Source organism: Bactrocera neohumeralis, chromosome 4 (genome assembly GCF_024586455.1).
Source record: "Bactrocera neohumeralis isolate Rockhampton chromosome 4, APGP_CSIRO_Bneo_wtdbg2-racon-allhic-juicebox.fasta_v2, whole genome shotgun sequence".
NCBI lineage: Eukaryota > Metazoa > Arthropoda > Insecta > Diptera > Tephritidae > Bactrocera > Bactrocera neohumeralis.
In genome coordinates this window covers 45,156,224-45,171,218 of record NC_065921.1, presented here as the reverse complement: position 1 = coordinate 45,171,218, position 14,995 = coordinate 45,156,224, and the positions used below count along the sequence as shown (strand labels likewise).

At 35.4% G+C, this 14,995-nt stretch overlaps 2 protein-coding genes across 3 annotated transcripts in view; one reads left to right on the top strand and one right to left on the bottom strand.

Annotated features, from left to right (window-relative positions):
* LOC126754571 (craniofacial development protein 2-like) overlaps window positions 1–14,995 on the bottom strand; it is a 484,843-nt gene that overhangs the window by 6,436 nt on the left and 463,412 nt on the right. The gene's annotated exons all lie outside the window — the stretch shown is intronic.
* LOC126754653 (lipopolysaccharide-induced tumor necrosis factor-alpha factor homolog) lies at window positions 9,556–13,656 on the top strand. Of its 2 annotated transcripts, none has more exons than XM_050466780.1 (3): window positions 9,556–9,654; window positions 12,334–12,476; window positions 13,286–13,656. In XM_050466780.1, the coding sequence occupies exons 2-3, from the start codon at window positions 12,346–12,348 to the stop codon at window positions 13,386–13,388; spliced, it is 234 nt and encodes a 77-aa protein (XP_050322737.1). In that variant the 5' UTR covers window positions 9,556–9,654; window positions 12,334–12,345; the 3' UTR covers window positions 13,389–13,656. The 2 variants fall into 2 exon arrangements, with proteins under 2 accessions (XP_050322737.1, XP_050322736.1); XM_050466779.1 differs by lacking the exon at window positions 9,556–9,654 and adding an exon at window positions 9,706–9,892.

Sequence of the window (14,995 nt, the reverse complement as noted above, 5' to 3'; positions counted from 1 at the left end):
AAATATTATTGTTGCTAACTCCTCCCTTCTTAAAATCAATTGTCCTCAATTGATAAAAAATATGGTAAGTTGTCAAAATTGAAGTATGTAATGGGGTTTGCTGTTTTTGGTACTATTTCTGGTACTGTTGGGTCCTTACCCTTGGACGATGTTTCTGATGTAAAGCTTGATTGCTGGATTATCTTCTTTCTCCTATGGCAGAAGAATATTATTGAAAAAGCTGCTAGTGTGAGAATGGCCATGATTGCCACAGAAGTTTTAGTGGTATTCGTATTATTCTGAAGGCAATCCAAACGTTTTGTGATTGGAATTGAATAGAAACTTTTGCGTATGAGCTGATTTAAGGAAAAAGTGAGTTTTGCAGTTCTCTGGTATGTATATTGTTTTTGTATGCTTTGTTCGCGATCAGCTTATGTGTCACATGCATTGCACTAAGAATTTGGTACACAACTTATATTTTAGTATGTATTTGTCATCCCGTCGATATGGAGCAAGAAGATATTTTAGAAAAAATACGTAAAAACGCCTACACATTGTCAGCCCGACATAAGGGAAGGAGCCATGTTTGGAATATATTATCTGAAATTATTAAAGAGGATGGCACTATTTGGAATGGATTTATATACTGCCAATGCTGTAACAATATTTTAAAATATTTGCCAAAAAATTCTTCAAATTTAAACAGACATATGTAAGTGCTGCAAATCGCTTAAGGAGACGGCGCTTTTATTCAAGCACAGTGAGTTCATTCATATGCGTTGAGTTTGCTCATACCCATTGAGTTTGCTCATAGGCGTTGAGTTTGCTTTTTTGTGTTTTTGTTTTCATTCAACACGATCATTGTTGAGCCGAATGAGCGAACGCCTGAGTAGAGCTGTTTCAACACGAGCGTGAATAAACTCGGCAAGCAAACGAATTTACCGCAATTGAGCTGAATTTAGCTCAGTAGCGAAAACTTTCACGAATGCCATTTTGAGCGCTTGAGCCGAATGGGCTGATAGTTCGGGTATTGATCGTGCATGAACATTTTTGCGCTCAACGGAAGCCGTTCTCTGATTCATACCTTCTTTTAGTGCTTGATTTACTAGAAATTGTTTATGTATTGAAATTGTATTGCTTGGTTTGACAACTTTTTTTTCCATTTTTTTAAATTTTTTTTTTTCTGAACCATAAACATCTCAAGAATATTGTGTTAAAGTTTTAGGTCATTCGGAGAAAAACTAACGAAGTTACAGCAGGTTGAATAACGGTACCTCTAACTACCCGCGCTGGTTGTACAAAACTTTGAATCGATTTTCCCAAATATGTTATTTTTAAAGTCGGTGACCAGCCTACAGAAAAAACTACCGCATCGATCGTTTTGAAATTTTGTACAAATATTCTACATATATATATGTAGCTCTCGAATGACGTCGAGTTTTTTCAAAAATTATAATTTCTAAGAATTTTACAATAACAAATAGGTCGATTTTTTCGTCTAAAACCGTCATTTTGGCTTGAAAATGGTACCAAAAATTAAAAAATTAAGAAAAACTCGACGTCAATTGAAAGATAAACTAATAATCTAAAGAAAGCATTTTGATTTTTTGATTTCAGATGATCCAGTGATGCTGTAGGCTGGTCACCGCACAACAACTTTTTTTCGAGGTGCCTGCAGAGATCGACGATAAATCCGTTATTCCTCTCTATTTTTCGATAATTTTTTTTTTAAGTATCCTTCAAATGTTGTACTTTCTTATTATAATAAGTTATTATAATAAGTAAAATAAACCTACAGCAATAATTTTTTCTAAAAAAAATCACGAAAAAAGGTCTTTTTTCGACGAAGCAAACCTTAAATTCTATTTCTGTTATAGTGTGACGGTGAATAGTTGGAAAAACAATTTGAAATTTATAGCTTGATTCTGTATACCAATTAAAAATATCTGATTTTTGAAAACGTTGATAGGTACATCCACGAATTGAATCAAGTTTTGACCTGAACTGTCATCGCTATGCGTCATAACCGACATTGAATTTATTTGTTGCTGTGCTGTAATTCTTGATAGTGCATCAGCCACAACGTTAGTTCGACTAGTTTTAAGAAATATTTCGTGATTATACTCTTCTAGTTCTGCCTTGCATCGTTTCATTTTACTATTTGTATTTTTGTTGCTTAAAGCAAAAGTTAGGGGCTGATGGTCTGTAAAGATTTTGACCTTAGCGTGCCCGTACATAAAATTCCGTAGAGTGGATAATGCCCAGACAATGGCTAGCATTTCCTTCTCGTTTGCGGCGTAATGTTCCTCCGCCTTACTTAGAGTTCGCGAAATAAAAGAAATAGGTTTTCCACTTTGGGAAAGAACGGCACCAAGTGCAAAATTTGAGGCATCAGTTGTGAGTTCAAAATCGTTATTGTAATTTGGAAAAGATAAAATTACCTCATCCGAAACCAATGTATTTTTAATTTTCTGAAATGCTTCTTTAGCTTGTTCATTGAATTCAATCGGTACTTTTGCGGACTTGTTTTTTGAAATTCGGCCTTCTTCGCCTCTTAGTAAGATTGTTAATGGCTTTGGTAATTTCGCGTAATCGCGAATAAATCTACGATAATAGCCTGATAGGCCTAAAACTGAACGCAATTCTTTAATATTTTTGGGTTCGGGAAAATTAGTAATTGCTTCTACCTTTTTTGGGTTAGTTCTAATGCCCTCTTGTGATACTATAAATCCTAAAAATTCTACATCCTTTTGTAAAAAGTGACATTTGTCCAGTTGAATCTTCATATTTGCTTCCTCTAAAGTTTCGCAAACTTTTCGAAGATTCTGTAAGTGTTCTTCTTCAGATTTTCCGAATATTATGATATCATCTACATATATACACATAGCAAATCCTGCCTACATGTTCATGGAGGATATCGTCAAGTGTACGCTGGAAAATGGCGGGCGCATTTTTCAGCCCAAATGGTAGCCGAGTAAACTTCCATTCCCATTATTCACCGAAAATCCCGTTTTTTCTATGTCTGACGGCTTTAGTGGGACCTGGACCCACTTTTGAGGTCTAGCGTGGTAAAAAACGAATTGTTGCCTAAATGCGATAACATACCCTCTATTTCGGGTATCGGATATTTATCCGCTATAGTTAAACTATTTAATTTTCTATAATCGATCACTAACCTATACTGTTTATTTCCACTGGAATCGGGTTTTTTTGCCACGATCCACACAGGGGAATTATAGGGGGATCTGGATGGTCTTATAATGGCATCGTTTAGTAGTTTTTCCACCTGTTTCTCTACTTCGCCTCTAAGCGATGCTGGATATGGATAAAACTTACTATATATTGGAGAATCGGATGACGTTCTGATCTCTCCCACTACTTTGGTAGTATAAGTTAACCGTTCATCTGGTTCTGAAAATAAGTTAGGATGCTCTGTAACCAATTTCTGTAGAGCTATTTTTTGATGGGGAGTTATGTTGTCATCGTGTATTTTGATAGCATTTACTGCGTCTGTTTCTAATTCTTTAATTAATATTTTTAATTATTTTTAATTGTCAAGGTTCCCTCTCTACCGTTAATTACAGCATCTAGCTGCCGAAAGCTATCATAGCCCAAAATGCCATGAAAAGTTCTTAAAGGGGGTAGTATAAAGAATTTTAAAGTTTCTGTTTGATTAAAAAGCTGTAAAAATGTGTGGTGTTTTATTTCTTTATCACCAGCAATAGTTTTCGCTAAAAATATATCTTTGTTTTCTAGTAGTTTTTTTGCTAAATTGGGTTGAATATAATTCTGGCAGAAGCCAGTGTCAATTAAAAATTTGAAAACTTCGCCGCTCTTCGTGCGGCATTCAAAGTAAGGCAACGAAGAGCTTTTTAAACTAAAAAATGAATATCGCTATATTCGTAATATTGTCCTTCATCCTGTATATTGTCGTCTGCCACACCCAAATAATCATTCAGATTATCTTCTGAGCCAGTGTTCGAGGTAGCGCTTGGAGTATTACTTATATGAAAATTGCGTTATGCCTTTTGTGGCTGGAGATTTTTTTCAGAAGTGGTCTGTGGTGGCCTTTTGCCGAATAATTGATTATTTTGCGGCCGGTTCATATAGTTAATGCGGCGCGAGCGCAAAGTTTCATCTATCTCCATAGGCACCGGCGGTTTTGGGGGGCGCATAGGCGGTTGGTTTAGGTGTGTTTGTGTATTTAAGTTCCGATCAAATCTTTGATTTGGAAAGTTATATGAAATAAGTTGTGGTTGGTTAAATTGTGTTTGTGCATTTAAATTCTGATTAGGTCTTTAATTAGGAAGATTTTGTGAAATAATTTGTGGTTGTGGCTGTGGTAAGTAAGCAATTCCGGAGAAGAAATTTTGTTGGTTTACTTGCCTCCGAAAATTTCTTGAAGGTATTCCGCTCGTTCGCGGATTGCGCCCCTCGCGTCGATTGGGCGGGAGGAGGGTAATCGTTGGGTATTATATTAAAGGTGGTGCGGTGTTTCGCTGCATCCCTCTACGATCCATATTGGTGTTGTGTGCGTACCGTGTGCAGAATCCCTGATTTTCCAACTTCAAGCACAAGTGTAATGCTTGGGGCAGATCCATTGGTTCCTTCATGCCCAATAGTTTAGGCAAGTCGCCGTTGAGGCCGCGCACAAACGTATCTAGCGCCTTGTTTCTGTATGTGTGAGTAAAAAGATTACGAGCCTCGCTACCCACCTCCATACAGCCTAGCTTATTAAGTATTAAAGATAAATTGGAATAAAACGGCCTGGTAAAATTCTTCAATTGACCTATTTCCCTGAACCAAAGAAGTCATTTGGTATTCTAGGGTGGATACATCACGCTTGTCGGCGTAATGTAAAGTTAGACATTTACAAATAGCACCCCAGTCTAAGGGTGTATTGTATGACTCAACGGCAGCATCCGCGTTGCCGAAGATTTTATTCCTTATCACGTTAAGGATTCCGTAGAATTTAGGTGTGCCCTTACTCGCTTCGTAAATATTTAATATTCGACTTACACTTTTTTCCACGAATTGAATTCGGCGGGATTTCCCGAGAATTCGCGTAAACATTTTACCACATCAGGTATCGTGTCTAAATCTGAAAAGTTGCTTGCATGTTCTATATTGATGGTTTGGTCGCAAGTGTCTGCTAAGCCTGCATTCGGGTTAAGGGTTGCCCTAACTATGCTGGGCCCCTGCCTGTTTACCACGTCTAAAGCTACCCTTTCTATTAGGTTTACGAGGTCATCTTCGTTTATTGTAACGTTAGATGATCCTGAATTTTCTGCAGGATCATTCGTCCTGATTACTGGTGGACGAACCAGATCTGTTAAAGAGTTCGTTTTATTTTTTTTCTCACTGTCCACTACTCTTTACGTATCGGTTTCTTTTCTACTTCAATAACGTTTCAGTTTTTGCACTTACAAATTAATGCTTAAAGGTTTTATTTCAATTTTAGTTTGGTAAAAAAAAATTTCACAATCTGGGTTTCACTTAATGTTCTTAATTAGTAATTATCACTTAACTTACAATACAATAACGACTTTCATTCTTTGCCTCTTGATATTGTTCGTTGTTAATGTTGATAGGTGCTGATGAGTTGGCTTGCGTCCAACGCGTCTTTTTTGCTCTGCTACTAAGGGGCCTGATCTCACACTAGTACAGTTGTTTTTATTATCACTCCACGTTCTCCGAAGAAGTATTCTTAACGCCTTTTATTTTCCTTCGCGACGTAGGAGCTTATTTTAGCTCGGGCGCCAGTTATGGGTTTACTTGTCGAAAGTAAAAATTATCTTCTTTTTCTGGTCTTACGACCTTTATTGTTCAACCGCTCGCTTAACTCTAAACTTAACAAATTTTATATGTAATTCTTATGGTAACTTAATGCGCTTGCAGTTCTGCTGACATCGGTTCCCACGTTCCGCTGGATTTCCAGAGAATCACGCCACACTGCGCTAGACGTATCGTCAGCACTTTTGCGAGTAGAACGGATGCGCGTGTCTTTTGATTGCTTTAAATGTTATTGTTGCTAACTAATATATGTATGTATGTATATATATAAATATGTAGGTGATCAAACCCTATAGCAGCTTGTTGCAAGAATATAAAAAAAAGATATTGAATCAATTTTTCAGGAAAGTATTTGAAAACCATAGCCTTTTAACACGAATACGATTGACTTTTCACCAAAATTAAAATTTTCATCAAAGTTTTAGAGTTCTGGTAGAGCCATATTAGAAATAAATTGGTTGTAACCTTTTCTGGAATAAACATAATTTAGTTTAATATCAAAAGTAAATGCAATCAGTTCAGGAAACCATGAAAGTAATTTTTGATATTCCGGTTGATTGGATATATACCCAATTTAGTAATGAATCTTAGTGAGACTATGAGCAAAAAATAGTGAGACTTTTTTCATAATTCATAATTCCCTTCAAAGCTTTACCCTTGGCCCCAATGCACTAGTGCCAACGATTTTACCAATCCTCGAAACACTTGTTAAAGTCAATATCTGGAATAGCCTTCAATGCGCGTAGTAATTCACGTTAAATGTCTTCAATTGAGTCACAACGGTTTCTCCGGAGCGTTCGTTTGAGTTTGTGTAATAACCAGAAGTTCACAGGGAGTCATGCGAATACGCTGATTGCGTCACGACTTTGGTTGAAAATTTGGCAAAAAACTCAGGAAAAATTAATGTAGTACACGACGGTGTATTATCGTAGTGTAAAAACCAAACGCTTAACACTCAAACACTTGTTGACACTTTGGCCGGTTGGAAGGAATTCAGAGTTAACCAAACCTTGAATTAACATAACCTTGAGTTTTGACCTGCTATGGCGTGGTTTTTTTGGCTTCAGCTCACCATTGCCACGATCTTCGGCTGATTGATCGTCTATTTTCGGGTCGTAAGCATAGATCCAAGATTTATCGCCAGTAATAATGCATTTCGTCACACCCTGGTACTCAGAAAATAACCGGACGCTAGTTTTCTAAAAAATTTAGTGATTTTAGAGAAAATCGTGATTTCAATATCCTTAGGGGCAAATGATCTATCACAATGATTTTCACTGATCCTTCCGATATTCCAATGATGCCAGTAAGATCTCTGACTGTTACTCGTTGATTTTCAAGTACCAATTCCTTTATTTTATTGACGTGTTGATCATCAGTTGAAGTTGATAGCCTCCTGAACGTGATTCGTCGTCAACGTGTTCTCGACCCTCTTTGAATAACTTGTACCAACCAAAAGCACTTGCTCGCGACACGATTCGGCACCAGAAATTTAATTCTGCACACAAAATTTAGTGGAACTTCTTCGTTGAATAATTTCACTTATCGTAAAAATCCGCGAATGCACTTTATGTACTTCAGAAAGCCAATCATATATTTTGAAGTGACATTTGGCACAGATGTCACTGACAGTCATCCCAACCTAAAAAAAATATTTGGACGAAAGGTTTTGCTATTAGTTGCTAACACTTGAAAATTTCGAAAGCAAAGAGTATGCGGTTATACCCGAACTTAGCCTTTACTTTCTTTAAACGTTTAACCACTTTTTCTAAGCACCCTACAGAAAAAAAATTACATTATACATCTTCTAGTTGTAATAACCGGTATCTTATGCAAATATATTTATGTGCGTCTCAATAGAATATTAACCAAATGCAATAACATTTTTTCGGAGCCTGAATTACGCACCAATAGAAAGCTGTGAATGTGTTAGAAGCCAAAGTGCTCAGCAACGTGTTGCAGGGAAGCAGTCATACAGTTGCGGTCAAATTCTCAGGATTGTTAGCATTATTTTTATATATGTATGTATAATCCTTTTTAATTGCATTTTTTCTTTTGGAGTTCACTTTAAAATCCGTTATCTTCAGGTGTCGACATGAGAACATGCACCGACTTTTTTCGCTTAGCTTGTTGTTTTTTGTTACAATTGCGATACTTTTTATTTGCAAAGCGTTTAAAAATAGCGGTGATATTCATTTATTTAATTGAAATTGTGGGTTTTAATGTTAAAATATTACTAGTCTTATTTTAGCAATGTCGAAAAATAAGAATTGTACGCCCAAGTAGTGCGCCATGATAGAAAAAAAATTGATTTCTGAGAGCAAAGCTTATGTCGAAGCTCAAAATATTATTGGTACCAAGTAATATAAAACGTGGAAGGAAGCGAGCACCAGTTACCATTTGCGGCTGCTAAAGAGATAAAATATGTCTTTAACACGTTCAGGACGGCGTGACCCACCGGTGGGTCATGCACTTATGTTTCATCTGGCGGCGTGACCCACCGGTGGGTCACGCTGTCTTTGATTCAGATCTATTTTTTTTTAATAAAATAAAAAATAATTTGGCATCAAAACCATTCTGTGTCATCATCACTTTTTCCGAATCTTAACGGTCACTTTCCTCTTCTGAAGAAGATGAAAATACCCTCATACCGCCAGATGAAACTGACTACTAAAAACTGCGCCGTCCTCAATGTGTTAATGAAGCTGCAAGTATTGAAACTGTACGCCGGCGTTTGCTCGGTCACGACCTGAGTGAATCGAAGTGAGTCGAAGAAAAGTGCCATTATTGTTAAAAACGCATTTTGAAAATAGATTTCGAATCGCCAAAAAAAAACATTTAAATTGGACAAAATGGCGGAACATTTTAGAGTCGGATGAATCTAAGATTGTTAACTGTGGCGGTTAAGGATTACGTCAATATGTAAAACGTTCACCCAATACCAAATACCAGCCGAAATATGCAACAAAAATGGAAAAGCACGGAAGTGCGAGTATTAGGTTTGGGCTTTTCTTGGCAAGGTGTAGGACCATTTTATTGGATTAAGGAAAACATGACTGGTAATTCGTATGTCGAAATAGTTTAGATAGCCATGTTGCTGTATGCCGCTTGTTTGGACGTTCCACCAGAATAATGACCCCAAGCACAAAAGTACAGTTGCTAAAAAGCCGCTTGAGGAAAGGAATGTTAATTCCCTGACATTGAAAAAAGTGGACTGATATCTAGGAGTCAGTAGCCCGATGTAAGCCGACATCGACTAGGAAACTATGAGAAGCTGTTAAGAACACTTGGGAGTCTATTTCCATTGAAAGATGCCAAAAACTTGTTGACTCAATGCCATTACAATACTAAACAAGAAAGGTAACGCAACTAAATACTAATTTAATAAATTAAAAACAATTTCCAATTAAAAAAAAAAATTAAAAAGGAAATATTTTAAAAAATTAAAAAAATCCTTTTGTTGAAATTTTGGATTTAATTTTTTTACACTAAGAAGTTTTTGACCACCAAATTCCTCACAAATGTTTTTGATATATTTATAATTCATTTAAATTAGTTAAAAACTGTTTTGTTTTTTTTTTTTTTTTTTTTTGTGATTCGTTTCACTTACTCTTAGGGCTTTTATTGTAAAAAATTTATTTTTTTAAAGGCGATAGCGCATAGATTTTTATTTAATAATTCTTTCGACGAACACTACTAAGAATTTGACCACAGCTGTACATGTACGTATGCGTGTGGCTATATTGGCGAGCTGAGGGAAAAAAGTGTTGACGATTCCTCAAACAGCACGAGATTCTCAATGTAGTTCTGAGTGCCAACAAGCAACGACGTGTCGTCGGAAGATTGCAAATAATTTCGTATCGTCAGAAATATATAAAGAAAGTAAGTGAAGTTTTCGGTTTGAAGTGATGGCGTCATCTTCTGTGATAAAATAGATACTGGTTATACTACCTACTTATACATACATATGTACCAAATGTATATTTGCATGTTGTTTGGTGATAAAGTGCAAAAGATGTTCTTAAATTAAATTAAATTACAACATTTTACGATGAGTGAGTTAAGAAGAAATCAACAGGAGCCAAATATATATTCAATGCATTTTCTCGAATGCCTATGGGTAATTGATTTAATTGATTTTGACAAGACCACAAATAAATATTTGCATATAAGACATTAGTCTTGTAGGCGAGTGGGCTAAATGCATGGCCCTCAATGTCAAAAGTGCTTGCAATTGTAAACTGTAATGGAGGGAAAACATTTTTACTTAGCTGGTGCGAATATCTTATGATTTTTCTCTTTCGGCAAAGTTATCATAGTGATGAAAAATTAATCGACGACTGACATGGGACAAGTTTTCGCTCCTAAGGATATACTTCCCTGTAGACCTTTTGCAGTATTCTTATATTTATCGGAATGAGAAAGTTTTAAACAAAAATGCTGGGTTGACTAAGGTTAACAGGTCGTTCCTAAATGGGATCTCTCATAAACAGCTTATAAACAGCCCCTTGGGGTACCTAAAACTAAATAAAAATGTATTGAAACGGCTAATGACAGTTTTGGCTATGTCTCCTGTTTCGCCGAAGGTATACCCGCCGAGATGTTTCAACCTCAGTCTACAAAATCTGGACAACGTAGTAGAAAGTACCTGGATGTTTCCACCTCACCTTCTCTCCAATTGTTTGGGTCCGACTGGAATTTTAGCCTTACATCATAGTTGCTTATTGGAAAAAGTCTGGTAAAAACAACTATGATTGCGACAAGATTTCAAGTTGTTTAGTAGATCTCATATGTTTCACGCTGGGTTCTCGCAAAAGCACAAATTTACTAGCTTTCAAAAATTAGTATATTAATATATAATACTTGCAAGTATATGTGTAAAGGCATATTTGAGCAGGTTACATGCGATATTCCTATAGAAATACTTACGGTTCTAATGGTCTTATATTCACAATATACCATATATCGGCAAAAGTATAGATATATGTATGTAATATATATACAGTTTATGAAATAGTTGGTGCCAAAGTTGCATTATTACAGTAATCAAGCAATAACAATTTGCGCACTTGCTTTGCTGGCACCCTCACTCCGGTTGTCACTTCTAACGACAAACAACAGTGCGGGAGACATGTTTACCGACGACAAGTACAAAAAACTTCGTGGCACCGAAAATACAATAAGGAGGTGAAATTTGTAGGTTGATAGGATGGCGTCATCTCTGGAGATGGAGCATATGGTAGTTACTCTAAATGTATACATACATATATAATACATATACTTATACAAATTAATATTCACGGAATGTTGCACATTTAATAAGTACAAAAATAAATTTTAGTTTAATTGATCAAGTGAATCGAGATGTTGTTTTAATTAATGCTGAAGCTTACTCGTCTATAAAAATAATTAAAATTCAATTTTAATAGAGTAGAAAACTTAATGTATGGTGTGTGTCTATTATTGAAGCTCCTTAGTTGAACAATTAAATGTGAAAGTAACAACAAAGTTATCCATTCAATTAACTTTTTAACATCTTATTTTTTTCTCTATTTGATTATGCTAGTCCATTTATTTGATGCCATTTGTGCGTTCGATTCGGTACTTTCTAGGCTTTGACGAATCTATGTTTTATGTATTATACAAGAGTACAGTTATGACTGTCATTGATCGGTTATTACTTCTAACAGCCTCTTAAGTCTAAAAGATAAAAACTATTTCTTCGGACATTAAATGAGATACAAAAAAAAAAAGCACCTATGCCGCTATGTCACAGTCATCACAACCGCTGCTTTTCTCACACGTCAGCAGAATCACTCTTTGGACTAGGTAGGCAATTGAAAACCAAAGTCCTCTTTCGACGAACAAAGTCCATCCGTATGCATTTGTTCTCACTGAAGCCATTAAACCACCGTAACTGTCGTGATTGCTGATTTTGCCGTGGAACAACTTGAAAACGATATCGATTATTTTAAGAAAATCATCTCCGATAGAGCTCACTTTCATCTGAAAGGTAATGAGCTATAATTACTTTCACCTAAATTGACAGTTTGGTGTGGGTTTTGGACTGGTAGAATCATCAGTCCGTACTTCTTTCAAAACGAAAGTGGTGAAACCGTTACTGTCAATGAAGAACATATAGACCAATTAAAACTGACTTTTTATTGCCGCACTGCAAGAAGTTTATCTTCATAACATCTGGTGGCTACGCGCCACAATCGAATTATTGCGAGAAAAGTTTGGAGATTCGATTATTTTAAGAAATTTTGACATTGAATGGCCTTCAAGAAGTTGTGTTTTAAAACCATTAGATTGCTTGTTGTGAGGTTATATACATTATAGGGTGTTTGACTTTTCCTTTTGAGTGTTACAAACATAGTGGCAAACATAATATGTTAGTCAAGATGCTGTCAAAAGCCACTGATCACTAAAAACCTAATTTTAATTTATAAGAACAGATAATAAATTATCTATACTACATATAGATAAAATAATATAAATCAAAATTGACAATATTTAAACAAATTCAAAATTAACATTATTAACATTTTTTCTTTACAGCTCCCAGTCAATATGTCAGCACCGGTGGGTCCGGAACCAGCCACGATCATTTGTCCAACTTGCAATAAACAAGTAATCACCAGCGTGGACCATACATCATCCACGAAAACGCATTTGATAGCTTTGCTTTTATGTGTTATCGGGTAGGTCTTAGTTCTAGGGTTACCATTTTTTTCGAATGATTAGTTTGGGTTCGAAAATCGTCGGTAACTGCTGATCAGCTATCTACATATTTACATTTAAGAAGCTTTACATTGCTGAAGCTGAAGACAGTTCGAAATTCTATATGGCGATTTTGAATAGACTAAATTAGTTTCATGTTGTTCCAAGTGGCTACTTATTTGGGAGTCGATCTATCGTATGATTTTGAATAGATGAACCCAAAAAGTAGACAACAGCTGTTCAATTCACATATGACTTCCAGTAACCTATTTAATATGGGAGTCCCTTAAAAGTAAGGATGTCAATTGTTAACGTTCTCTTATACCAAACGGATCCTAAAAGTTGATTTTGTATTCATAAAGGACCGTATATCACATTTCAAGTATTCTTGAGTATCCCATAAACTTCGTTTGCAAACAAAATCGTCTTATTTATGAATTGATGTTAAACATAGTTTCCGAACAAAGATTGAGCTCTCAGAAACCAAACTTTTGGATTAATATTAATGTAGCTCTTAATCTACATTGAAATTTGCCAGACTTACGAAAATAATCCTGCAAAGATCAGAATTTCAGGAAAATTTTAACGCCTAACTAAACAGATAACTTGGAAGAATAGATAAACCTAACCGGTTTTTATCAATTCTGAGCTCCTCCTACGACTAAGTATTTTTCTTACTGAAAGCCGATTAACTTTAATTAATTTTACAAAATACTTCCAAAGGGTTCAGAAAAATATAAATCCATATAATTTTTGCACATTTTTGTTGATTCCAAATATTTATTTCCAGCTTTTGGCCGTGCGCTTGCTGCCTTTATTGCACAGGCTGTGCTCGTAATGTCGAACATCGATGCCCATCATGCAACAGCTTCATTGGAGTTTACGAACGTTGAAGTGGCTTATTAGCAACTAATAACCGTTATTTTCAACGACACCTACTATACTGTATATATAAGCGCATATATATATGTAGGTATATTAGGGTGATTAAAAAAAAATTTTTATTTTTTTTCGTTTGGTACTTTGAAAAATAGGTTCCTAGACACCTCTAAGAAAGCCTCTCTAAAAACCTATGAGTTTCATCATTCATAATGATTTTTTTCTTTGAGTTATAAAATTTATAAGAAATAAAAAATTTTCCCAAAAATAATCAAATTTTAACTGTTAATATCTTTTAAACGGTTGGGTTTACGAAAAAATTATTGTGACCTTTTTTTGTAGAGCATTCAATTTCCTACAAAATCTAAGGAACAAGATATTTTTTCAAGTATCGGGTGATGATCTTGGTGGCCAACTTACGGGTCCATTTCTTGAGATGAATTGTTCTCCGAAGTTTTCCCTCAAAATGGCCATAGAATCGCGAGCTGTGTGGCATGTAGCGCCATCTTGTTGAAACCACATGTCAACCAAGTTCAGTTCTTCCATTTTTGGCAACAAAAAGTTTGTTAGCATCGAACGATAGCGATCGCCATTCACCGTAACGTTGCGTCCAACAGCATCTTTGAAAAAATACGGTCCAATGATTCCACCAGCGTACAAAAGACACCAAACAGTGCATTTTTCGGGATGCATGGGCAGTTGGCCACCAAGATCATGCGATTTAACGCCTTTAGACTATTTTTTGTGGGGCTACGTCAAGTCTAAAGTCTACAGAAATAAGCCAGCAACTATTCCAGCTTTGGAAGACAACATTTCCGAAGAAATTCGAGCTATTCCGGCCGAAATGCTCGAAAAAGTTGCCCAAAATTGGACTTTCCGAATGGACCACCTAAGACGCAGCCGCGGTCAACATTTAAATGAAATTATCTTCAAAAAGTAAATGTCATGAACCAATCTAACGTTTCAAATAAAGAACCGATGAGATTTTGCAAATTTTATGCGTTTTTTTTTAAAAAAAAGTTATCAAGCTCTTAAAAAATCACCCGATAGTTGGAAGCGAGATATAAATTTTTCTATCTCATAATAAGAAAAAATAGAAATTTGTATGTAGGAGGAGAGGTTTTCTTAGAGGTGTCTAGGAACCTATTTTTCCGAGTACCAAACGAAAAAAAAAGAAATTTTGTTTTGAATCACCCTAAGGTATATATAACCTTATTATAATAGTTTTTCAGAAAAATAGAGATTCAAAATAACTCGAATACAAACTTGGAAGATTTTTTTAACAATGTAAATATACTATATATAAATATAAATATAAACTATGCGGTTTTTTCGAAGTCATTACCTGTAAAAACATTGTATCTGTAATATTGTTTATAAAAATTATAAGTATCTGCCACATTTTTGTTATAAATGGTTATACTTTAACAAAAACAGTATCCGCTTCGTTTTTATTCAATTAGATTCTTATAAAGGAAATATATATATGAAATAGTTTGAAGCTAGGTAATTTAGGTTAAGTCGTTGGGTTGATCCAAAATCAATGGATTTCACTTGGGCAGATATTTGTTTTTTGTGTTACCCAAAAACTCCTTAAAGTGCATAACATGATAGATCGATG